Source organism: Felis catus, chromosome A2 (genome assembly GCF_018350175.1).
Source record: "Felis catus isolate Fca126 chromosome A2, F.catus_Fca126_mat1.0, whole genome shotgun sequence".
Taxonomy (NCBI): Eukaryota; Metazoa; Chordata; class Mammalia; order Carnivora; family Felidae; genus Felis; species Felis catus.
This window is the reverse complement of record NC_058369.1, coordinates 84,665,771-84,693,085: the sequence shown is the minus strand read 5'-3', so window position 1 is coordinate 84,693,085 and position 27,315 is coordinate 84,665,771. Positions and strand designations below refer to the sequence as shown.

The window sequence follows — 27,315 nt, the reverse complement described above, 5'->3', positions numbered from 1 at the left end:
ACTGCTTGCACTGACTCTTAAATCACCTCCTAAAATGGAGGCTACAAAATCTTTCTAAATTATCACATATAGCATCTAAATGCAGAATACCCTATATGTGATACGATAAACGATTTAAAAATTTTTTTTAACGTTTATTTATTTTTGGGACAGAGAGAGACAGAGCATGAACGGGGAAGGGGCAGAGAGAGAGGGAGACACAGAATCGGAAACAGGCTCCAGGCTCCGAGCCATCAGCCCAGAACCTGACGCGGGGCTCGAACTCACGGACCAGGAGATCGTGACCTGGCTGAAGTCGGACGCTTAACCGACTGCGCCACCCAGGCGCCCCAACGATTTAAATCACTATCAGTGGAACTGATGTAAAAACTACAATCTACATCAATTCTTTCTCCTTTAAGGAAGGTTCCCCACTGTTAAAGACAAACAAAAGCATTTGTTGAATGAATCAATGACAAATGAATAAAGATAAAAATGATTAAATGAATAGTAGATAAGGCATAAATGTCTGGATATGATCAAATCTTGTTCCATAAAAAAAGGATTCAGGAAAATGTAATGAATTACTATTAAAAATAATCTTGAAATCTACTTGAACATTTTAGTTCATTAACACTAAGTTTTTAAATTCTTGTTTAAAAGGAAATGGTTAGTAAATTAATAAGGACCAAAAACTTACAAAGATATGTTAGTATAATTTATAAATAATAAACCAGGTTTATTTTAGATTTCCCCAATATATATTTTCTAATATTGTTTTCTTTCATTTTTTTCTATAAGCATGAACAAAGCCTCAATGTTAAAAAAAAAATTGACCAGACACTAAGAAGACGAAAAGAAAAAGTCTCAATATAAAAAATCCTCATGGTATTAGTATAGGTAGATGGCATGTGCACGCGCGCGCGCACACACACACACACACACACACACACACAAATACAAAGCACTATAAAAAGCAGCCGTAATAGTAATAGTACACCTACTCTGCACAAAAAAAAAAATGTTAAAATTTAAGCTAGAGTTTCAGTTAAAGTTTTATGGGAAGGTCAAGTTTTATTATCAGTTATTAAAAACAAATCAGTTTTAAATAAACACACAAATAATAAAACTCTAAATAAACAGATTAAGCAAGCAAACGGGTGCAGTGAAATGAAAACTAAAGTGTCACATGGATTAGGCCAGGGTTGCTGCCATCAAATGCAAAATGTGTTATCAGGCCAAAGAAGTCAGTGTGGGCCCAGTGCCTTGGTTACCATCTTCACCTTGGTTACCAGTCTTCCTATCTTGTCAAGTCTTGGCTTCCAGTTTCTTTACCGATAAAATAAAGGGGAGGAACTTGCAGGTCTCCTAAGGTCCTCAATCCCTTTAGCTCTGAAATTCTGATGCATGTTTTCTAACAGCCAATATTTTCCTATTCAAAGACAGGCAAGATTTTATACCATTTCCACTATATGAGGTTAGACTGCTTTTTAGGCTGGGCATAAATAAAATAATTAAATTATATCAGCATTCCAAATTATGAAAAAAAAATTCTGAAGAGAATCAGCACAGGAAGTTTACTAAACTCCATAGTAATTACTAAAAATCATCATGGAAATACATGAGTACCCAGTATCACATGTTATACAGAAAATATTGCATGGTTATGGAGTTGTCAAAATCACCTGATGGATAAGGAAAAAATTCTAGTTATAAAAAGAAGATTACACAATCTTGTGTATTCTTAGGTCCTCACTTCTAAAGCTTCTGACTCACTTCATTCACTACTGTCCTTTTATAAAAGGGTCCCGAGACCGTGGATAAATCTACGTTATGTAGTATGGTATTATCATGTAAGCTATTCTTTGTACTCCAACAGGCCTGTTCTAATGAATTTAACAACTCACCGCCCGAGCTGAGTCACCGAAGTCTATCTTCAACCTCCCCATGGCCCTAATGATAGCAATAATTGATTGGATGGTGTTGCTGTAGACCACCGCTTTGTACTGTTTACATTCCTCCTCCGAATAACCAGCTTCATGGATAATTCTAATGAGACAAAAGAAAAACACAAAACAACTTACTTCCTTTGATGGAAGGGTACGCTTAAACATAAAAAAAACAAATTTAATATTTTAAGTCTACTTACTTCATTTGCTTCACAATTGTGCTTTTCCCAGATTCACCAGCACCTAAAAAAGGTAAAATAAAGGATTTCTAACTTCATCCTTGTGCTATATCCCATCCAACACAGGCACACATACACACCTTCTCTCTCTGTCTCTTAACAGCTGAATTTTATTCGATATCAAAACAATCTTTAATGGTTTCCAAACATATAGAAAAATTATCAAGAATAAGTCCCTTTTGTTTATTACTTCATAATACTTAAATTTAATAAACTCAACTAAAAAATATTTCTATTGCTGTCTGTGTGTATTCACTAAAGCAATAAAAAAATTCAATCTTCTATAACTTAAACTTAAGCACTATAAATTAGTTTTATTTAAAATTTTGCTCCTTCTTGGAAGATGTTCTGTTTGGTCAGTTATTCTAATTTTAACCTTTGCTTCATCACAGATATGAAGTAGATGGCAGTGGTGCCCAAACCATACAACAAATAATTTAAAAATATTATTAAAAGTTATGTCTATGCAATGCGTGTTCAACCACCATTATTAAACATCTGACACAAGGCCAACATAATGTGCTAGCATGGTGATCCAATGGTATGGAGGACAGAAATGTCTCTCCCCCATGTTCTTCCAGCTTTCCTGTCACCCAAGTCATAAATCCATTTTCAAAATGCTCCTTCACTTTCTACATATATGCAAGGTCTCTTCACAATCAGGGTTCCTAGCATTATGCCATCATAACATAAAAATATTACTAAGGAAACAGCCCTTCATAAAAGTAGAGCCCTTTTATCCTTCACACTTAACAGTAGCTGATACCTTTACATCACATCATATCAACTATTTGTCAGGATCCTTCTGATTGCTAGATACAGAGAACATCTGAGCAAAGGACACCAAAGAAGATAAGACAAGTCTATCATTTCCCTTCATGTTGTCTTTGGCCAGGGCTACATATCATAGAGCTATTTATTGAAAGGGCGGGCCTACGCCAGCCAACTCCGTCTTGTTCTGTGTCCTTCACCTTGACCACACCTCCTCCCCTTGAGTAAACCCTCCCTCACCTGCCTAACAGGACTCTGACCCTTCCCCAGCCAATCGGCTGAGGCCACGCCCCTTCCCCAGCCAATCGGCTGCCCCTAGACCCTATAAAACCTTTGTCCTTTTGAAACTCGCTCTCTTTCCCTGGTATCTCACAGCTGCGTCGGTGCAGGTAGGGGATTGAGCTCGAGCTAGCTCGAATAAAGGCTCTTTGCTTTTGCATCGGACTCGGCTCCCTAGTGGTCTTTGGGGATCACGAATTCTGGGCATAACATTTATCACGGTTTGAGAGACACAGCTAGGGTTTTTATTATCTGAGCCCCATTTTCCTACAGCCATTCCTATAGTGTTTTCTGATCCAGCATTACTGAACAACTTACAGTTCTGAGAACACCTACTGTGACCACACCACAAGTCTTCAAACATACTGTTTCCCCTGCCGAAATTTAATTTACTCTGCTTCTTATTACCACCCTGGTTATCCTCCACCAACCATAAATTCACCTCCTTTATCAACCTTTGCTGACCCACTACCCCTGTGATCCCTGCTGCCCCTCACTCTGAACGTTTCCGTGAATATTTCTTGAAGTCTCAGCCCCTACCTTGTGCTAGACACACAATCAACCCCAAAATGTATTTGCATTTATTTAAGCTATTTGTGCCTATTATAATTAGATGTCAAACTTCTGGGCGCTGTTCCTTTTGCTCCCATCCCTCTCCAGCTACACACACACACACACACACACACACACACACACACACACAATCAGAGACATCTGAGAACAGATCATAGTTAAACGGCGTATTTGAAAATCTGGGGGGAAAAAGCTGCTTAAACTTTACTTGTGATTTAATATTTAAGAAATTTTCTCAAGACACCAGCACATTAAGTAGAAAAGCGGGAGCTGAATAAACAATGAGGGCATTCTTCATTTATAGACAGCCTTTGATTCTTTCAGGGCATCTGCCAATAAAAACAATTCCAAGATAAACAATCCATTATTTATTAATCAACAACAGTGTACTTGGCTCTGTGAAAAGGACCATTGTAGGCATTATGGCTCACACATTTCTCTCATTCAAGAGAGATCCACCCACCTAACATACCCTAGGCAGTTCCCAGCAGGGCTATCTTCAAGCCGGCCCTCTGGGTTTCTAGAGCACTGCCAAACTAGTCAGTAGCAGCCATGCTGTGAAGATGAGACCTTCCAGATCCCCATAACCACCTATGGAAGTGGTGATTCCACTGACATAGTGAGCTTTGATGAACCACAGACCATTTTTAGTCAAACTCAACAACTGAAAGGCCCAGAGAAAGGCTCACATTATGTAAGCCAGTGAGGTCTGAGAGCCAAGTGGGGTAAAATCAGAAATAGAAAAAAAAAATTATGAGTTAACATGAGAATTTTATAATCTTAACAAGAAAAAAAATTTTCCTAATATTAAGTTCTGATCCATTTCATATCTTTTAAAAATAATAACATGGGACACTTAGATTACTTTGCAAGGAGCATCTTGGTCAATGGCTTGTGGTTCAAAATATCCTGAAATCTGTTTAACATTAAAGATAGAGGATGGGAGTGTTATTAATTGGATATCTACCTAATTTCTTCGTTAGTCACAAGGTGCTCTTTGAGGAATAGATATCCTAGAGGCAAAGATGCTGAAAAGAGTCCTTCAAAGTTTAGCAATTTATGTAATTAGTTTTCAGTTCTCATTTTCATGCAGACATTCTCCTAATAGGAAAATTACAAATGCTGCCTGCTTAGGGTTCCAACATTCTGAATACTGGTATTCTTCCCACACAGCACACAGGAAAGAGTTAAAGGCTGTTCTTTACAACTCTTAGCACAATAGTGTTTGAGAGACTGACAAGAAGCGATACTGAAAAAAAAAATCTCCAAAGTAGTGGAAGGGCAGGGGAAAGGAGGAAAGGATCAATTTTCCTAGCAATACTTAACTAGGCAGCTATTGCTCTTCCCTTTAAATCCAGATGCAGATTAAAAAGAGTTGGGAACACCCTTCTTTCAAGGAGAAACAAGGAATATACACTATGTATGTATGGAAAGATCAAAGTGTGTGACCACTGTGGTCACAAGGTCAGGCCGGTCAAGGTGACTAAAAGACTTTATGAAGTAACTGTGAACAAGCTGGTGACTGTGAAATGAGAGACTTCAGAGTTCTAGGAAGGGAGATTTTAACTCGCAAAGGGCCACGGAGGTGTGCAATATGATCATGGTAGGCCAGTAAGCCAATAGTTATATCAAAGTTGGGATCACTGAGAGGGTCCCTTGGGCCTCTCTTTAAGGAGGAAATGGCTAATAGAAAATTGCATCTCTGGGGCACCTGGGTGGCTCAGTTGGTTAAGCATCCAACTCTTGGTTTCGGCTCAGGTCATGATCTCACAGTTCATGAGTTCAAGCCCCATATCAGGTTCTGCACTGATGGTATGGAGCCTGCTTGGGGTTTTCTCTCTGCCTCTTTCTCTACCCCTCCCTTGCTTTTGCTCTATCTCAAAATAAATAAACTCAAAAAAATAAGAAAGAAAATTGCATCTCTGAGAGCAAACAGTAATAAGCTCAGCAGGTGTATGAAGTGGAGCTCAGCATCTGATGATAACGCACCATTCAGATGGTAGCAAAGAGCACCACCACAGTAACACTGAGAGGAAGGAAATTCATCGCAGTCTGGGGTCATATGTGCATAGCCACCTATTAACAATGAGATTTGGGAAAGGGAAACACATTCACTTAGGACAAGCAGGAGGATGGAACCAAAAACCAAATCAAGATCTAAGTAAAGTAACCCTTGCCTAGATTCTAATTCTTTCACTAGGATTATATAATTTACCATTATAAATAAAGTAACAATCAAATAGTATCTGCCCCTGATTTTGTTAAAGGGCAGTATAGTAAATCTGAAGTTTTAACTGCAAGTAATTTAAAGACAAAGAACCTCTAACCTCTTCCAAACACTCATTATTCCCCCCTGCCCCCAAGAATATTCTTTGTCCAATTCTCTGCTTAGGGTCACATTTATAACATTTATTTCTTGGTTCAGGATTCAAGCTGCCCAGTATCACATGTGATTCAGCTATTAAAATGGTGATTTAGTTATTTTATTCTGAATTCCTGACATTCCACTTTTAAGAAATGCAAATTTTATGTAGAATTTAACAATTTCAAAATTTTACACTGAATAAAACTACATTACAGTTTAGTTTAAATGAGAATAAAACCAAATTACAAGTTGCATTTAAAGTCACTTCTGTTTATCATGGTGCTACACAAGGGTGACCCAGTCGGTTGAGCATCTCTCCCTCTGCCCCTCTCTTCCACTCACGTGTTCTAAAATAAAAAATGATAATAAATCAAATAAAAACAAAAATAAAATAAAGATATGAGGCTTGATTAAACCCTCTGAAAGTACGGGGAGAGATAATGGTCCCCTCCTTATCCTTAGAACATTTACTTCAGAAAAATTAGAATTGTACGTACTTTTTTTCCTCTTTCAAATTTGTATCTGTGATATACACACACATACACACATACACACACACTTCAGAAAAACAACAGGCCAGGGAGCCTGGGTGGCTCAGTCGGTTAAGTGTCCGACTTTGGCTCAGGGTTCGAGCCTCGCATCAGGCTCTGTGCTGACAGCTTGGAGCCTGGAGCCTGCTTCGGATTCTGTGTCTCCATCTTTCTTTGACTCTCCCCCATTCATGCTCTGTGTGTGTGTGTCTCTCTCTCTCTCTCAAAAACAAATAAACATTAAAAATTAAAAAAAAAAAGGAAAGAAAAACAAATAGGCCTTGTTTTGGTCAGCTTTATGACCCAGAATGTCTTTCTCAAGAGACCAGCAGCCATTTCTTTGAAATGTAAACATCAAGAGAGATAGCAACCCTACCTTCCATTTTCTGTGGAAGGGTAGGAGCCTAACTTGGGTGGTTACCTTGCTCCAAGATGCAAAGCTACCTCCTGTCATAAAGATATGCCATGTGTTTCTCCTTTGGGTAAGGCCAATTAGCTAACACAAATGGTCTACCCAACTAACAAAGTTAAGATGAAGTATGTGTATAAGGCTGTCAAGCCTCTTACTTAAGAACTAGTTAAATCTAACTTGAAAACATGTATGTAGTTAAATTGTATTCATTTGGCTATATATGGAATGAGATTCCTTTCCATCTTTGCAATCTCTTAGTTGACTGCCTCTAACATACACCAAACTCTGGTTCAATGCTTATTCAAAAATTGATAAAAATGTTTTCTTTCTCTGCTACCTTTGTAAGGAGGATGTCTGGGTTGGGAGAAGATTTTGTTTCTAATTATCATTCCTCAACAGGAATCATAACCTAAAAATCTTTCTAAGTTGGCTATAAGAAGCTATGAACTATTTAAATAAATATATACATATTTATGGAATATATCTGGCATTCTAAGATATAACAATAATTTGATAATGACTATAAACACCAGAATCTAGATTGCCCAAATGACCAACTTTCTCAATATTTTTTTTATTTTATTTTTTATTTTTTTTTTCAACGTGTATTTATTTTTGGGACAGAGAGAGACAGAGCATGAACGGGCAAGGGGCAGAGAGAGAGGGAGACACAGAATCGGAAACAGGCTCCAGGCTCTGAGCCATCAGCCCAGAGCCCGACGCGGGGCTCGAACTCACGGACCGCGAGATCGTGACCTGGCTGAAGTTGGACGCTTAACCGACTGCGCCACCCAGGCGCCCCTCTCAATTTTTTTTAAGAGAGACAGACAGAGAGACAGTGACAGCACCAGCAGGTGAGGGGCAGAGAAAGAGGGAGACACAGAATCTGAAGCAGGCTCCAGGCTCTGAGCTGTCAGCAGAGAGCCCGACACAGGGCTCAAACTTGTGAACCAGGAAATCATGACCTGAGCTGAAGTCAGATGTTTAACCAAATGAGCCAGGTGTCCCTGGACTTTCTCAATGTTAACTCTCCATAAAACTAATCCCTAAGCCATTCATGCCTGAAATAGGTCCCATACTACTACACTGAGCAAGAATGACTGCACATTCAAGACTACTCTAGAAAGGTAGGACAAAAGGAGACAAGTGTGGGCAGCACAGGAAGCTTTTTCCTGGCAGACCATGTCAGTTCAGGTTTCCTCTACCCCAACATATCCCAATGCTTGCGCAGTCATCAGGTGGCTCTCTTCATGTTGCTCTTAAGGTACTGGGGTTTGGTAAATGGCCATAAATACAGATCTTCTGGCAACTACAATTGTTGTAATAAAGTCCTTTTTATCTCTGAACCAGGAAACTCCTGTCTTCTAAAGACAGAAGTTAGCATAAAACTGCAGTAAGCTAATGTGTTAGCTTGTAAGTAAGGTAAAGCCTCAAATATTGAATAGTTCTTGACATGCTATTGTTTAATTTTTAATTAACTCCCGACGTCTGGCAACTACAAACACTTCCAGTCATTGTTTCTATATCTGTACTACTTACCTTTTAAAAGCTCTGATCTTTTGGGTTACCCAGGTGGCTCAGTTGGTTGAGTATCTGACTCTTGATTTTGGCTTAGGTCATGATCTCAAGGTCATGAGACTGAGCCCTGCATCAGGCTCCATGCTGAGTGTGGAGCCTGCTTGGGATTCTCTCTCTCCCTCTATCTCTGCTCCTCCCCCACTTGCACACACACTCTTAAAATAAACTTAATTTTTTTTTCTTCCCACAGATGGTAGCTCATACACATTTGTTCAGTAAATCCAAAGGAACAGAACAATGGTTCTCAAAGTATGATTTCAAGACTAACACTATCACCAACACTTAAGAAATATACATTCCTAGAACCCACCCAGAACTTACTGAATCAGACACTCTGGGAGGGGGTCCAACAATCTGTATTTTCACAAACCCGCCGAGTGATTCTGATGGAAGCTAAAGACAAAGAACCAGGTAGACGAAAGAGGTAGAAGAAAGGTCACCTCCTTTTTTTTCTGGATTAGTGATCAGAGTAACTGTAATCATTTAGTTGTTGACTAGGTCTCCCCTATTCCAAAAAGTGAGATAAGTAATATTGCTTTACATTTCTGCAAATAGGTTATTAAAAGGCAGCTGGGTTCTCAATTCTCTGCATTTAATATAGTGCAATTACTTTTTACTTTGGTTGAGGTACATAAAAAAAACTATTTTCACATAATTATGTGATTATTAGAAAAGGGAACAGCAATTTAACAGCACTTACAGATAACTGTAGATAGCCTTCTTTGATTCTATACCAAAATTTTAAAAAGGGTAGCTTTGGGGTACCTCGGTGGCTCAGTCGGTTAACGGTCTTTGACTCAGGTCATGATCTCACACACAGTTCATGGGTTCAAGCCCTGCATCAGGCTCTGAACTGAAAGCTTGGAGCCTGAAGCCTGCTTCAGATTCTGTGTCTCCCTCTCTCTCTGCCCCTCCCCTGTTTGTGTTCTTTCTCTTTCAAAAATAAATAAATAAAACATTTTTTAAAAAGATTTAAAAAATAAATAAAAAAGGGTAGTTTAAAGACTGGTCATAACGCATTTGTATAAACTTTTCGTACTTTGATACATTACAGCTTATTGGTCTATCTTGTACTTGGATGGATATTTTACCCATGTTTGATTTGAAAATTAGTTCACTGAGCTGTGCAGCACTGAATGTTGATGTATTTTTAATACCAAATAATAACAATATATATTATCTATATTATATGTATATAATCATCTTTTTAATATTACCCATAATCATCAGAAAAGACTTTAAGTCTTGGGAAGATATCAAGCTCTCAGTGCTATGGATAAGTTTTTTAAATTTTCAAAAAAAAATTTTTTTTGCTTAAAACCTTTAATTTTATTATTGGCAACAAACACTGTTAGCTATTTTTCTTGCAATGACAGACTAACTCTGCCAAATCCCCAAGTAGGACTATACCACAATTTCTTTCAAGTATAAATGGTATTCCAGGAAAAAAAGCAACTAGTTCAATTCACAACTTAATCATACAACTATCTTTCCTCAAGATAACAAACATGGTTTGGAATATGGCAGCATACTTTGGTATATTTCATATTTGGTTACACAGCATATTGAAGATGCATGTACCTAATGGTCAAGATTTAACAATGATTTTTACAACTTGAGCATTTTTTATCATAAGTGCACAGTAGTGAAGAATACAATGACTATTAGTACAATTTAGTGCTATTAACATGATTCAGTATTTTGACCTATTATTATTTTGGTTCTATCACAACAAATAACAACACAATTAAAAAGGCAAATACCATCTTAGTACAATTATGAAAATGGTCCAGAGACCCCTAGGCCCATGGGTCACTCCTAGAATTGCTGGTTTAATGTCTTTCTCATGCCCTGGACTATAAGCTATGAAGGAAGGGAGCCCTAATGTTTTTCACCATGATATCCTCCAAGTTTTCTCCTACACTTAGCACACGGCAGGAGTGAAGTAAACATATTAGCTGGCTGGCAGGCAGGCAGGAAATACACCATGAAGAAAGTATTAGAAAATGTAACAATATTTCCATGAACTGTGGAAAGGGAGAATTCTGTTAAAAACCGGAAAAAATAAAGGAAAAGTGTGGTGGAAGCTTGTGATTGCCCATTGAAACGGGTTCTCACCTATTGTAACAGGAGTAGTGGCTGGGAACATGGCAACTAAAGACTATATTTTCCGTCCTCACTTGCTGCTAGGTGTAAACCACATCAACACATTTCTCATCAAAGCAAATGATTTGTGTAAAAGAAAAATGTAAACTTGGATTCTCTCTCCTCATCCTTTGTATGAGCCAGAAATTAGGTGTGCCTATGGTCTTCTTCTAAGCATGTATATTAAGACAATGCTCAGGGGATGCTGGGGCAATGAGAAGGCAGAAACTTGGGTCCCCCCTTTAGGCTGATGAGTTTACTTATTCATTTAGTTAATTTTAGAGAGAGAGCACATGAGCTGGGGAGAGGGCAGAGGGGGAGAGAGAATCTCAACCAGACTCCACGCTCAGCACAGTATATGGCACAGGGTTCAATCCCATGACCCTGGGATCATTATCTGAGCTAAAATCAAGAGTTGGATACTCAACCAACTGAGCTACCTAGGTACCACTATGCTGACAATTTTTTTTAAGAGCTGTCTAGTTTAAATATATAAGCAAATATATAACCATATAGATAAAGAAGTCCCCAAACCTAAGAACATTTTTTTAAAAACATCACCATAAATAAAGTGAAAGGCAAAGAAATCAGTAATTAATGAGTATAGACTTAGTGCATAATGAATTAACATTAACTGACCAAGAAAAAGAATAATTTGTAGATAAAAAGAAACAGATACAGTATTAAGCTGTAAATATATATTCATGCAAAAAATTACATTAAAAGAAATACATCAAAAAATGCTTATATCGGGCGCCTGGGTGGCGCAGTCGGTTAAGCGTCCGACTTCAGCCAGGTCACGATCTCGTGGTCCGTGAGTTCGAGCCCGCGTCAGGCTCTGGACTGATGGCTCAGAGCCTGGAGCCTGTTTCCGATTCTGTGTCTCCCTCTCTCTCTGCCCCTCCCCCGTTCATGCTCTGTCTCTCTCTGTCCCAAAAATAAATAAAAAACGTTGGAAAAAAAAATTCAAAAAAAAATGCTTATATCTGAGTAAGACAATTTTATTCTGCAAATATTTCTGTAATTTCTAAATTTTTACATTGTACATAATAATACTGACTCAAAATTATGCACTTTATTTAGAAAAACTTGGGTCATATCTCTCAATTTAATATGAATAAAATTATCTTTTAAAATCTCATTTGCTTCAACCCATATCCCCATATCATCACTCATGTATATAAATCTCACATTCTAATCACAGCAAATTACTTTTACTACCCAAACTTTCATGATCATCCCTACCGCCCCCTACTTTATCCTAAATGGAGCCCTTTATCAACATGGACACTAAAAAGGACCACACTATGTTTAGGTGGGGGAGCATCTGGGGTTGTTCCTTACCAACCAAGGCACATCCTATTTTCAGGAAATGTGGAAACTAAGTTGACAGACACTGGGTTTACTACATGGCCCATTATAGCAGGTGGGATGACCACAGCCCTACACAGACTTAGGTGAGAGATTATGAGGCCCGCAGTTAGAGGCAGCTCAAGCAGGAAGGCTCTATGCAACCATCATTGATTGTACCAGACACTTTGATTGTGATACCAGAGCCACCTAGGTAAGAGCTATCATGTTCATGACTAGAAGAGACAGAGCACAATACATCTAAGGGACTACTTTGTCCCCGCCGTTACAATGAGTTGTAGTAAGTCACTCTGCCCTTTCTTCCCACTCACACGCTGACCCTCACACCAATTATGGATAACAGCCAGGAAGGGAGGATGGCAAGTGATAAAACACTTTCATCTGAAAACCATACAGACTGTTTACTCAGCCACTAAAAAGAATGAAATCTTGCCATATGCATCATGGATGGACCTAGAGAGTATTATGCTAATCAAATACCATATGATTTCAGTTATATGTGAAACTTAAAAAACAAAAAACAAAACAAACAACAATAAAAACAAATAGACTCATAAATACAGAGGACAAAGTGATGGTTTCCAGAGGAGAGGTGTGTGTATTTGTATGGAGGGCGGGGAATGATGCACAAAACAGGTGAAGGAGATTAAGCAGTATAATCTTCCAGTTACTAAATTAGTAAGTCACGGAAATAAAAAGTACAGCATAAGGGATATAGTCAATAATATTGTAATCGCACTGTATGATGACAGATGGTGACCACACTTTTGTGATGAGCACTGAGTAATGTACAGAATTGTGAAATCAATGTTGTACATCTCAAGCTAATACAACACTGCATGTTAATAATACTTCAATAAAAAAATAAATGGGCTGTTTAATCATATTGGACTAAGGCTTAAGCAGCATTGAACATTTTGTAACTTTCTCTACTAATTATAATTAGCAGGTAGGGGTTTAGCAGGAGGTAGGTTGATTTTAGGCTAAACTAAAATAAAAATGGCATCCCAAACATCACCACAGGCTGCTCTGAGAAATTATCAAAAGGGACACAGACGAGCATGTGTTGTTATACACGTGATGTGAGCTAACATCATTCTCTCACCACTTTAAAAGTTTTCCTCTAGAAAGTAATCCGATGCATATACTACCATTCTACTTTTGTATTTTCACCAACTCAAATCAAATCATTTCTGTGACACCATGCTTTTGGTAGTATGGAATAGAACAGAAAAACCCAGAAATACACCCACAATTATATGGTCATTTAATCTCCGACAAAGGAGAAATGAATGAATACACAATGGGAAAAAGACGATCTCTTCATCAAATGGTACTGGGGAAATTGGACAACCATACGCCAAAGAATGAAACTAGACCACTTTCTTTCACCACACACAAAAATAAACCCAAAATGGACTGAAGACCTAAGTGTGAGACCTGGAAACATAAAAATCCTCGAAGACAACACAGGCATTAATCTCTGACATAGGCCATAGCAACATCTTTCTACATAGGTCTCATAAGGCAAAGGAAATAAAAGCGAAAATAAACTACTGGGACTACACCAAAATAAAATTTCTACACAGCAAAGAAAAACAGCAACTAAACTAAAAGGCAATCTACTGAATAAGAGAAGATATTTGCAAATGACATATTTGAAAAAAGGTTAGTATGCAAAATATATAAAGAACTTATACAGCTCAATACCCCAAAAACAAATAATCCAATTTAAAAAAGGGGCAGAAGACATGAATAGATATTTCTCCAAAGCTGACATCCAGATGGCCAAACATGTGAAAAGATGCTCAACATCAATCACCATCACGGAAATGCAAATTGAAACTACAATGAGATACCACCTCACATCTGTCAGAATGGCCAAAATAAAAAACACAAAAAACAACAAGTGTTGGCATGGATATGGATAACAAGGAACCTGAGTACACTGTTGGTAGGAATGTAAACTGGTACAGCCATTGTAGAAAACAGTATGGAGGTTCCCTCAAAAAATAAGAACAGAACTACCCTATTATCCATGAAACACACTACTAAGTATTTACACAAAAAACACAAAAACACTAATTCAAAGGGATACATGCACCCCTATGTTTATGCAGCATTGTGTAAAATAGCCAAACTATGGCAGCAGCCCAAGTGTCCAAGAATAGATGAATGGATAAAGAAGTGGTACACTGGAATGGAATAGCAAAGAATGGAGTATTATTCAGCCATAGAAAATAATGAAATCTTGCTATTTGCAACATCACTGATGGAGCTAGAGAGTATAATACTAAGTGAAATAAATAAATCTGTGAGAGAAAGACAAATACCATAGGATTATTTCATTCATATGCAGAATTTAAAAAACAAAAGAAATGAGCAAAGAAAAAGACACACACACACACACACACACACACACACACACACACACACACACACTCTTAATTATAGAGAACAAAATGATAGTTACCAGAGGAAGGTGGGTGGGGAGATGGGGATATAGGAGATGGGAACTGAAGACTACACTTACCATTACGAAAAAATAAAGTAAATAAGTAAATCATTTCGATGTGACACCATACTTTTGGCATATAAACATTTAAAGTTTTCAAAAAATTTTGGTTTAGGCAAAAGAAATGATTTAAACAAGAAAGAATACCACCTCTCCTTCACACAGCAGTCCAAGTGTAAGCAGTTCGGAGCTCAGGATCAGCGTGATAATGTTAGGGATCCAAGTGCCTTTTACTTTATTGTTCTACCATAACAGTGTGAGACACAAATAGAGAGAGGAAAACATTTTTTAAATCTAGTAGAATTTTTCATTTAGATTCCTTTGCAGTTATCTTTAAATTCTCACATGAAAGAAAAAGAAATTGAAAATAAGGGGTCCATTTTGGATATGCAAAAGAGACAACTCTGAACTGTAATCACACTCAAAAAGGCCATAATCCCTCAATTTTTCACCACGATGATGTTAGCTGTGGGTTTTTCATACAATCCCACATCAAAAGATTGTGGTATAAAAGTATACTTACATATTTTTAACTAAAAGTAAATGCTCAAGGTATGTTTGCAGTTTTTTTAAGGATCTCCTCTTAAAACAGGTAGTTTTTGACAGATAAATTCTAATCCCATCAGTGCAGAGGAAATTTCCCCCTGCATATCAACATATTCAAAACTTAATTACCTCAATCTCCCAATGCAAATTTTTCAGGGCGGCATTCTTGGCAAAGGATTTGAACCCAAATGCCTTTTAGTCTTACCTCTGTACATGCCTGCAACCATTTTCTAGCCTTGTAAATCTTCAAAATAATCTATCTAATCCACACCACCAGAATTCTTGCATCTTGATGTCAACAACACTGTCAGGCAATCAAGTCAGTTAAGTAAGACAAAGGTTCTGATTCTAGGAAGTTGTATCCAGAATGTAAGTAGACAGTCAAGGAAATGAATAATCACAGTATTTTTTTTCTTTCATATATGAAGTACCCTCTATACAGAAGGCTTGATGCTAGACACTCAGGACAGAGTGAGTGGAAATAAGAGTTGTGGTCCCTGGTTTCATGAGGGGGAGAAACAGGTGGCAGAAACACTGCAGATTGTGTGATAAGGAAAGGCTACTCAGTAGGAAATGATTAATACACACAGTCCACTTAAAACCTTATAAGGTGTTCACTTATCAACACCTGCTACAAAGGTATCTTAACAAATGAATATATCTAGTAATTCACTAGAAGAACTAAATTAATAAAAAGACAGTAGAAAGTTACAGAAAAGTTAATACAAACAAGATATATACAAGTACATATAATTCCAAAATATAAGAACTATATAACCTATTCTACTTTCCCATTGCTCCATTAACATCTGAAATACTCTTTTTAACCACTCTTCTAGAAAGGACACTGATAAATGCGACGATGTCCAGAGAGGTGGCATACAGGTCTATGAACTGCTTAATTCCAAGAAAGGCAAAAGTTAAAAGAAGAAAAACATCAGGGAAAAGAAGATGTCTGATAAACAGCTGAGGAGCCCTCACACAGAAAGAGAAGGCTGAAGAGAAGGCTGAATTAAGATCAATAACAGAAATCACACAGAAGCAAATCTGGCTCAGTAAAAGTAATAATCTATTAATGTGATGTCAGAATCTATAAAACAGTATCATCTGTCAATAGGATTGTTATTCTCCCAGTTCTCTATCACAGAAGGCATATACACAGCTTTGCTAGATGTCATTTTACAGCAGATATAAATTAAGAAGAAATGGGCCAACCTCACATTTCCCACATACTTAACAATACTGTATTGTACATTAAATATTTTGTTAAGAGGGTCAATCTCATGTTAGGTGTTCTTATCACAATTAAAGGAGGGGGTGGAGGGAGGAAGGAAGGAAATGGGGCACAACAGAACCCTGTATTACATTGCTGGAAATCATTAAAATTATTTGTACCATCCTGACTCATGCAGTTGTGTTAAAATGTAGGCTTCATATAAACAACATTAATAAAAGACTTGGTTGAGTTCATACATTCTGGCCATTCCCAGTTTCTGTACAGGGTCAAAGTTCCATGGAGATCAATACAAGACAAGGCTCTACTGTTTTTTCTTTTTTTTTTTTAATTTTTTTTTTAACATTTATTTATTTTTGAGACAGAGAGAGACAGAGCATGAACGAGGGAGGGTCAGAAAGAGAGGGAGACACAGAATCCGAAACAGGCTCCAGGCTCTGAGCAGTCAGCACAGAGCCCAACGCGGGGCTCGAACTCACATACCGTGAGATCGTGACCTGAGCCGAAGTCGGACGCTTAACCGACTGAGCCACCCAGGCGCCCCACTACTGTTTTTTCTCATCAGCTGTCTATACCAAACAAGAGCAAGTCTAACCATGATAAATGATGGGGCAGCTCTAACTAAATCCCTGCACTTCTTCATGCACGTTGACACACAGAGACCTCAATCTTATAAAGAAGAAAAAGGCAAAAATTCTCGCATAAATATCCCCTTCCCAAGATTAATTTTTTACCAGGAAACAGGGAACTATTTTTTATTCAAAAAATGAAGATAAATAATGCACCCAATCACTGCCTTTGACATGACAAAATAGGTTCGCAAGCAGTGGCACACTAATCAGAAAGGTTTATAAAAACACAAAGGCTTCACATCATGAGTTATTTAAGTGTTGTCTGATGAAGTGTAGGAGAAAAATTTATATGATCCCAACTTGAGACTACTTTAGTGTCCAGTTGAACTAGTTGCTCAAGGGCTACGGAATCATGATTAGTAAACTTCTTAAATGAAAACTGGACTTTTTTTTCAAGCTGTTTTCACTAAAACCATATTAACACTTGGCATAAGATGCACTGATACCATGGTGTTAGATGTGAAAAATGTGTATCTTCGAGTGAAGGAGAGATATGATTGTCCCCTGTTTCATCCTCACTAGTGGATCTAAATACCAGGTTAGGGCTTCCGCTAGGGACTTAGTATACTTAAACATGAAGAGTTAATAAACATGAAAAACTACTCAACATCAACAGTCATCTGGGAAATGCAAATCAAAATCACACTAAGATGCTATCTCACTTGCTAGAATGGCTAGAATCAAAGAGTAAGATCATAACAAGTATTGGGGAGGATGTGGAGAAATTGGAACCCTCGTCATACACTAGTGGGAATGTAAAAATGGGACAGCCACTTTGGAAAATATTCTGACAGTTCTTCAAAATGTTAAACAAAGAGTTGTCATTGGATCCAATATTTCTATTACTAAATATATACCCAAGAGAAATGAAACATAAAACCAGGAAAAATCATACTTGAATGTTCATAGCAGCTTTTTTTTTTTTTTTTTTTTTGAGAGAGAGAGAGGCCAGGATAGAGCTAGAGAGAGAGAATTTTAAGCAGGCTCTACACCCAGAGCAGAGCCCAACATGGGGCCCAATCTCCTAACAGTGAGTAAGCCTGAAGCCTGAATCTAACCTGAGCCTAAATCAAGAGTTAGACCCTTAAATGACTAAGCCACCCAGGTGCCCCCTAGCACCATTATTCTTAGCATTACCATCAATTGATGAATAAACAAAATGTGGCAAATCCATATATGCAAACAATGGATATCACTCCACCATAAAAAGAAATAAAGTACCGATAGATGTTATAACATGGATGAACTTTATAAACATTATTCTGAGTGAAAGAGGTGAAAGAGGTCAAACACAGAGACCACATATTATAGGATTCCATTTACATGAAATGTTCAAAGATGTCAAATCTGGAGACAAAAAGATTAGTGGTTGCTTAAAACCTGGGGGTAAGGCGGGGTTCAGGGGAAATGGAAGGTTATTAACAAAGGATATGAGGTTTCTTTTGAGGTAATAAAAAATGTTTATTTTTTACTTTTTTTAAACGTTTGTTTATTTTTGAGAGAGACTGAGCACAAGCAGGAGAGGACAGAGAGGGAGACACAGAATCTGAAATAGGCTCCAGGCTCTTGAGCTGTCCACACAGAGCCTGACACTGGGCTCAGACCCATGAACGACAAGAACATGATCTTGAGCCACAGCTGGATGCTCAACCGACTGAGCCACCCAGACACCCCAATAAAAATGTTCTAAAACTGACTACGGTAATGGCTGCACTACATTGTGAATATACTAAAAATTGCTGACTCATATACTTTAAATTGGCAAATTTTGTGTTTGGTGAATTTTACCTCAATGAAGATGTTTTAAAAGTTAATAAGGGGTGTCTCGGTGTTCAGCTGGTTAAGTGCCCTACTGTTGACTTCAAGCTCAGGTCATAATCTCATGAACTGTGACATCAAGCACAGAGCCTCCTGGGATTCTTTCTCTCCCTCTCTCTCTGTACCTCCCCTACTTGGGCTGGCTCCTTCTCTCTCTCTCTCTCTCTCTCTCTCTCTCTCAAAATAAATAACTAAACTTAAAAAAAATTAATAAAAAACTTTGTAAAATAATCAACAAATAATTTAAGAATAATACTTTAAAAACCTGATTATACATATATCCTTTACCTCCTTTTCCACAAAATCTTCCCCAAACCTTCAAGAACACTTGGTTCCTTGCTCAGTATGATTAAAACTTTTCTAAAGGGAACCTTCATTCTACACCCCTTCCTCTGCTATAGTGTAGCATTTCTGACAGCACAGTTTGCTGGAAGACTAGTGATTTTATCTAAAGCATTAAGTACAAAGATTTTATACCGAAGCAGATAGGTGGTGTTTGATATGAGAGAATGATGTAGTTCTATACTTTAGTATTATTCTAGTACTAGCAAAACATTCATGTAGGAGGAAATTTGAGCCTGTGGACTTGAAAAAGTTAAAAGCTTTTAAGACAATCATTTTACACATAGTAATTTTAAAGCTTAATAAAGCTTTTAATAAAAAGAACCAGAAGGGCTCACAAAGAAGGAAGTGACTAGAAAAAGTCACCCAACTGCCAAACGTAGGACACAGAATCTTCCTAAAATTGTCATTTCTCAATTCACAATTCTTGCTCCCTAGTTTAAATCCAAGAAAAAAGAATATACTTTTTAAAATTCTGACAAATAAGTAATGAAAATAAAAATAATCAGGGAAAGCAGCACAGAAAAAGGATAATGAGAAAATTATTATTTAAAACAGATAAGATGAAACCAGTAAGCATAGAATAAGGATAGAACAAGTAACAGTGAAGAAACAAAAAACAAAGAAGAACTGGCAAAAGGAAATATACAAACTCTGTAAACATAAAAAAATAATATCAATGATCATCCAAAACAGTGATAAAATATTTTTAGCCAAACCAGTATAGTAAATTTTAGGAAATGGTGTGGGAGTTTGAGTAAGTTCACATACTATTACTGAGACCAGAACTGTTACAAGCTTTCAGAAGGCAATAAACAATGTATTTTTTAAAACTTTTAAACATAGCCTAAATCTAAACATTATGCTCCTTTCTAGATATTTGTCCTAAACACAACTATGCATTTTAACAATACAAAGAAGAATACTGTCAACCTAAATGTCCAGGAATAGGGATTTTACTAAATAAGATGATAGAGCCATATGAATATATTTTTATATAAGCATTAGAAATGTGATGTTTTTGGGGCACCTGGGTGGCTCAGTTGTTAAGCATCTGACTTCGGCTCAAGTCATGACCTCACAGTTGGTGAGTTTTAGTCCCACATCAGGTGAGGATAAGCCCCACTTTGGGTAAAAACACAAGCCCGGGTGAACCCCGCTTCTCTCTCTTTCCCTCCCTCCCTCATGGGATTATCTCTCACTCTGCCCCTCACTCACTTGACCACTCTTTCAAAAAAATAAAAAATTAAAAAATTAAATTTTAATGTGATGGATCAACACAGAAAAATGTACAGAATACATTATGCAGGGGAAAAAGCAGGCTACAAATTTATATGAATAGATCAAATATATATGGATATGTACATATACAATCCATATCTGAAAAGATATACATTAACTTGTTACCTTCTAAGGCTAAGATTATAAGTGCTTTTAATTTTCTGATTAACATTTTATTGTAAATTATTTTGATAATAATCAAATATCATCTTGTAATAAAAATAATAATCTTCGGAGCGCCTGGATGGCTCAGTTGGTTAAGTGTCTGACTTTGGCTCAGGTCATGATCTCACAGTTCGTGAGTTCAAGCCCTGCATCGAGCTCTGTGCTGACAGCTCAGAGCCCGGAGACTGCTTCAGATTCTGTGTCTCCTCCTCTCTCTGCCCCTCCCTCCCCTGCTCATGCTCTGTCTCTGTCTCTGAATAATAAATAAACGTTAAAATAATGTTAATAATAGTAATAATCTTACAATGGAACATACTGAAATGAAGTAAATAAGAATCTAGTGGCAAGACAAAAAGGTAAGAGAGAAGAAATATGATGGTTAAGAGTGCCTGGGTGGCTCTATTGTTTAAGTGTTGGACTCTTGACTTTGGCTCATCCATGATCTCACAGTTAGACTTCGAGCCCATGTCAGGCTCCACGCTGACAACGCAAAGCATGCTTGGGATTCTGTCTCTCAAAATAAATAAAAAAAAAATAAATAAATATGATGGCTGAAGAGAAAGGTAGAAAAAGAGACAAAGCTAAAATAATTTCATAAACACACAAAAATGTGCACATCTTTATGAATAAAAATAACCTCATAATAAATAAGAAAAATTAGTAGAATATTTTAAAAATTAAGTAGAAAAAAGTTACATGTGAAAAGATATTAATAGATTAAAATGGTAAGAGTATAAACAAAAATTTTGAAAATTAAAAGTTAAAAACCTAGTAAGTTGGATAACCACATGCAAAACAATGAAGCTGGACCATTACCTTACACCACATACTAAAATTAATTCAAAATGAATCAAAGGTCTAAATGTAGGGGATAAAAAACCTTAGAAGAAAACAGATGGGGAAGCTTCTTGACTTTGTATTTGGCAATGATTTCTTGGATATGTCACCAAAAGGATAAGCAACAAAAGATAAAATGAATTAAATAGGATTTCATAAAATTAAAAACTTGTGCATCAAAAAATACGAAAAGGCAAATGAGAAGGCTGCCCACCAAATGGAGAAAATGTTTTCAAATTATATACCTGGTAAGGGATTAATATTCAGACTATATATATATATATAAAATAGGCACACACACATATATTAACCTACATCTCAACACAAAAAGACAAACAACCCAACTAAAAAATGGACAAAGAACTTGATTAAGGATCTTCTGCAAAGAAGATATACAAATGGCCCATCAGCACATGAAAAGATGCTCTACATCGCTAATTACTAGAAAATACAAGTCAAAACTATCCTGAGATACACTTCACACTCATTAGGATAGCTGCTATCATAAAAATGGAAAAAATAACAAATGTTGGGAAGGATGTGGGGAAAGGAGGACGCTTGTGTTCTGTTGGTGGGAATGTGAAATAGTACAGCCACTACAGAAAACAATCTGGCAGTTTAAAATTTTAAAAAATAGAATTTTTTATTCTAAACACTAAAAATAAAAAATAAAACTACTGTGTGATCTAGCAACTCCATTTCTGGATACATACCCACAAGAATTGAAAACAGAGTCTTAAAGAGATATCTGTATACCTACGTTTACTGCAGCATTAATCACAAAAGCCAAAAGGTGGAAAGAATTAAAATGTGTATCAATGGCCAAATGTATAATATATTAGTGGATAATATTCCATTGTATGTGTTTATACTGATATATATTTTTCATGTATAAATAATATTTATATACTTACATATCATATAAATATCATATAAAAATATGGTAAACACATACAATGGAATATTAGCCTTAAAAAGGAAGGAAATTCTGGGATGCCTGGGTAGCTCAGTCAGTTAAGTGTCTGACTCTTAATTTCGGCTCAGGTCACGATCTCATGCTTCCTTAGACCGAGCTTCGCACTGAGCTCAGTGCTGGAAGTGTGCAGCCTGCTTGGGATTCTCTCTCTTCCTCTCTCTCTGCTCCTCCCTCGCTCATGCCTGTGCATGCATGCTCTCTCTCTCTCTCTCTCTCTCTCTCTCTCTCTCTCAAAATAAATAAAATGTTTTAAAAAAGGAAGGAAATTCTGACACATCCATGCCACATGGACGAACTCTGAAAACATTATGCTAAGCAAAATAAGTCAGACACAAAAGGTCAATTACTGTTTGATTCCACTTCTATGAGATATACAGAACAAATTCATACAAATAGAAAGTAGAATGGTAGTTGCCAAGGACTGGGAGGAGGAGGAAATGGGGAGAGTTAATTTTAATAGGTACAGAGTTTCAGTCTGGGATGATGTAAAAGTTCTAAAGATGGACAGTGGTTATAGTTGAACAACAGTGTGACTATTCTTAATGCCACTGAACTGTACATTTAAAAATGGTTAAAATGGTGAATTTTATGTTTGTACATTTTATCTTAATAGAAAAAAATTTTCGAGTGTATCTAGTGCTGTAGGTATGCATGGCCTTTGTATGCATGAGGGCTTATTTCTAATAAATTTCACAGTAATCTTAAAATCTAGTAAATTGGTGGAAAGGAGTTAAATAGATAATTAGAAATTTCTAGAGCACCTTTCACATGTATAGATTCATGTTACGTTTTCTGACTGAATGTAGCTCCTAGGGCTTCAAGTTGCTATGTGATGTCCTACTGGAGTCAGCGTAGGGCAGTGATTCTCAAAAAGGACAGTACCTCCGTGGGCAGTGTAATGCAATTTATGAGAACATTTTTGTTGTTAGAGTGGCTGTATGCAACATACAAACAAAACCTATCAATGAAACATTGTCCTCTCCTCTGCACAATTTCCAAATGACCCTAGGGACCTCCCTGTTGGTTTAAAAAAAAAAAAAAAAAAGGTTCATAATCTGAGTCTAAATACCCACTTTCCATACAAACACAAAGACTTTTTTTTTTTTGGCATGGCTTAAATATATACTGAAGACTGTATCCTTATCACTCAGAAATTTCACAGAAGTGGAGCCCCATTTCTGACAATGACATTCTCAGAAGCACAGCTACTGCAGCTTCCATGTGTAGCAAACTACAAATGATTCTACATATTAAAAAAATGTACTTGAGTTTTATAATGTGGTACTGAGCAACCACATATGGCATACCCTATAACAAATTATTTCTCTATACATTATAGTAGGTATTATATTGATTGTTTTTAATAAGTATATAAAGATAGGTTACTAGTATCTATACATTTATTTCAGGATATTATGGGTGACATTAAAACTATTTGCTACAAAATGGATGTATGTTACAGATACTGTAAATGTCTGTTGTCCACAGAATGTGAAGCAATGCAAGGAAGAACTTTCTTCTCTTCCTTTCATCTAACCTGTAGGCAGTGCCCAGAGTCAAGATAAGATGTAGAATGACAAAGGTCATTTGAAAAAAATTTTAATGTTTATTTTTGAGAAAGACAGAGAATGTGAGCAGAGGGAGGGAGCGAGGGAGAGGGAGAGGGAGAGGGAGAGGGAGAGGGAGAGGGAGAGGGAGAGGGAGAGGGAGAGGGAGAGGGAGAGGGAGAGGGAGAGGGAGAGGGAGAGGGAGAGGGAGAGGGAGAAGGAGAGAATCCAAAGCAGGCTTCAGGCTCTGAGTTGTCAGCACAGAGCCTGATGTGGGGCTGAAACCCACGAACAAGGAGACCATGACCTGAGCCGAATCAAGTACTTAGCTGACTGAGCCATTCAGGCGGTTCGTGGGTTCGAGCCCTGCATCAGTCTCTATGCTGACAGCTCAAAGCCTGGAGCCTGCTTCGGATTCTGTGTCTCCCTCTCTCTCTCTGCCCCTCCCTCACTCACATTTTCTCTCTCTCTCTCTGTCTCTCTCTCTCTGTCTCTCTCTCTCTCTCTCTCTCTCTCTCAAAAAAACATTTTTTTTTTTGTTTTTTTAGAAGTCATTCTTACATTCAATGTAAGGCTGGACAAGGATCAACTCAAAAGGTCTATGAAACTATCAATGGTTCTCAGGTGATTTTAGATTAAAGAACACTACCAGAAAAAAAGCAATCCATTAACCCACTCATTCCCACTGATTACTGTTTACAATGATGCCATCTACCTCATCAGTTCTCACATGCAACACGATGCCCCAGATGATAAACACCAATGATGACAGACTTGTCATGAAACCTCTATAGAGCATGTCAACTAAAAGGAACATTTGAAGCCTGTTTGGGCAACGGTAGCAAATCACTTAAGAATCACAGGTATACATTTTCATAGAGCATTACATGTAAAAGAGGATCCATATCCATCACCAACCAATGACATTAGTAACAATGGGGGAAAATGAAATTGAAATAACTTTATAAATATATATTATTGCCAAACTCCCATATAGTTTGAAAGCACTGAAGTTAAATTATAATATGTAGAGTCAGAGAAACAAAATTAGAATGAAAACTGAATAGAAGTAATCATAAAGTCAACCTAGAATACTAAAATTATCAATATGCAAATATTCACAATGTTATTACCTGTGAGACGCCTCATTTCCAATAGTGTTCTGCACATAATCATGTACAGTCAAGCAAATGCAAAATGTATCTTTCTTACTAACCTTATGATTATTTACATTTACAAGAACAATTTATCAATCTACTTAGCACAAAGGAAAACAATTTAAATAGCAGCCCCCCCCCTTTTTTTTTTTAACAATTTGGAACCTCTGCTATTCCCAATAAGCCAGTTAACACATTTATCCAACTACACTTTCTGAAAGACTCCATTTCTGTGATCACTCTCCTATCACAATTACAAGTTTCTTCCTATGTTTCCCATCTAAGAATGAGAGCTCCCCCAGAGGAAGAATGGATTTTCTCATTCTTACATACTCAGTGTCCAGTATAATGCCTAGTGGTAAGCAAACCATATCGGTTTATGCCAATGCATAAAAATGGCTATCTTTATAGTTCTTACTGTGTGACAGGCACTATGCTAAGCATTTTGCATTCATTTTTATCACCAATCTTAAAAAGTACTGTGACATTACCATGTCTATCATAAATGGTAAAATTGAGGCTTAATAAAAATCAAATTGCCCAAGGTTATATCACTTGTAAGCAGAAATCAGAAGCCAGAGATTTCTTATTAATTTACCTTCTCTGTCTTTAATTCTCAATGAGATAAAATATAATAAAGGTTAAGTCAGGTGACACTGTCTTAATGGTACAGTAACTGTTATGAGAATATTTTCCACATTTACTTTAATATTTTGATTATATCCATGCCTTGTGTTATTTCTAAATCAAAAACAAACAAACAAACAAAAAACCTGGGAGGCTATTCCCAAATAGCATCTGTTCTTTTGGGATACATAATATGACATGCCTAAGACTAATCCAGCTTACAAAAAGTACTGTAGTAAGAAATACCTCCAGTTATAGAACAATTTAGCTAAAAAAGCAAACTAGTAATGAAATATTTGAAGGAGAAAATAAATGCACGGCATATTCAATTTCATAACAAACACACACAAACACAAAATACTGTGCCAAGTCTCTAAAGATAAACTGAAAATAAAAACTGTCACTAAAAATAAGTATCTTGTACCATTTAAACTAGTGAATTACATGAGGTATTTCTTTTATATAAACATAGTTTGCTTTTTATACTGAGAATAGCATGCTGAACTGCACAGTCACTTCTCCATTAGCAGATGCATGATGGAATGTTAACAGCACTTTAAATGACAGAAAGAAAAGAATAAAAGTGCCTCTAACACAACAGATCTCTAGATGTGAAGTGAGATTATGAAAAGACAAAAATCACTGAGCAAGAAAAGACTGGGAAAGGTCATCCAGCATCTCTGTGAGCCTTTGGGAGCACAATAAGACTACACCATTACTGAGAAATGAAAAAGCTGCCATTTTTGGAGACTACAGAGACAGAAATCCAACTTCCCCCTAAAAAGTCACCCCAGAGATCAACAATATTTAGAATCATAAAATTCCTACTTATACTCAATATAAATCCCTGAAGAGTCCAGCTTAAACCCATCACCTTTTGTACAGTCTTTGTGGAAAGTGCACAGCAGTTGGCTGTTAGAATACATCTTCACGTATAAAGTCTTCGGCTTTCTCTTTTTGGGGGACAAATATGCCATCTTTAGCTTTTTCTCATAGGCTTTATTTTCTAACCTCTTACAAATCCTTTTCTCTGATGCTTTTCCATTACTCTTAAGAGGCCAAATGAACAAGCAGGTGGTACTCTCATGCTCTGAAACGTCAATCAGCTATTACTACTCCATCATTCTTGCTTCTCTAATTGCTGGTATCTTTGTAAGATCATAAGATAAAAGCTGAGACACTATGGAGAATGTTAAGAGAAGAGATGGGCAAGGAGGGGTGGGAAAACAAGTCTGGAATCAATTTCAGACAACAACTCTGAAGGCAACTCATTAAAAGGTAAACACTGAGGGCACCTGGGTGGCTCAGTTAAGCGTCTGACTTTGGGTCAGGTCATGACCTCAAGGTTCATGGTTCGAGCCCTGTGTCCAGCTCTCTGCTGTCAGCACACAGCCTGCTTCAGATCCTCTGTCCCCCTCTCTCTGCCCTTCCCCCGCTCAACCTCTCT

At 37.1% G+C, this 27,315-nt stretch overlaps 1 protein-coding gene across 1 annotated transcript in view; it reads right to left on the bottom strand.

Annotated features, from left to right (window-relative positions):
• Nucleotides 1–27,315, bottom strand: part of GNAI1 (G protein subunit alpha i1) — an 87,057-nt gene that overhangs the window by 27,700 nt on the left and 32,042 nt on the right. The window contains exons 3-4 of the mRNA XM_023250305.2: nucleotides 2,129–2,171; nucleotides 1,887–2,028 (exon numbers count right to left, since the gene is read on the bottom strand). Of these exons, the coding sequence (XP_023106073.1) occupies nucleotides 1,887–2,028; nucleotides 2,129–2,171 (185 nt within the window). The remainder of the gene's footprint in view (nucleotides 1–1,886; nucleotides 2,029–2,128; nucleotides 2,172–27,315) is intronic.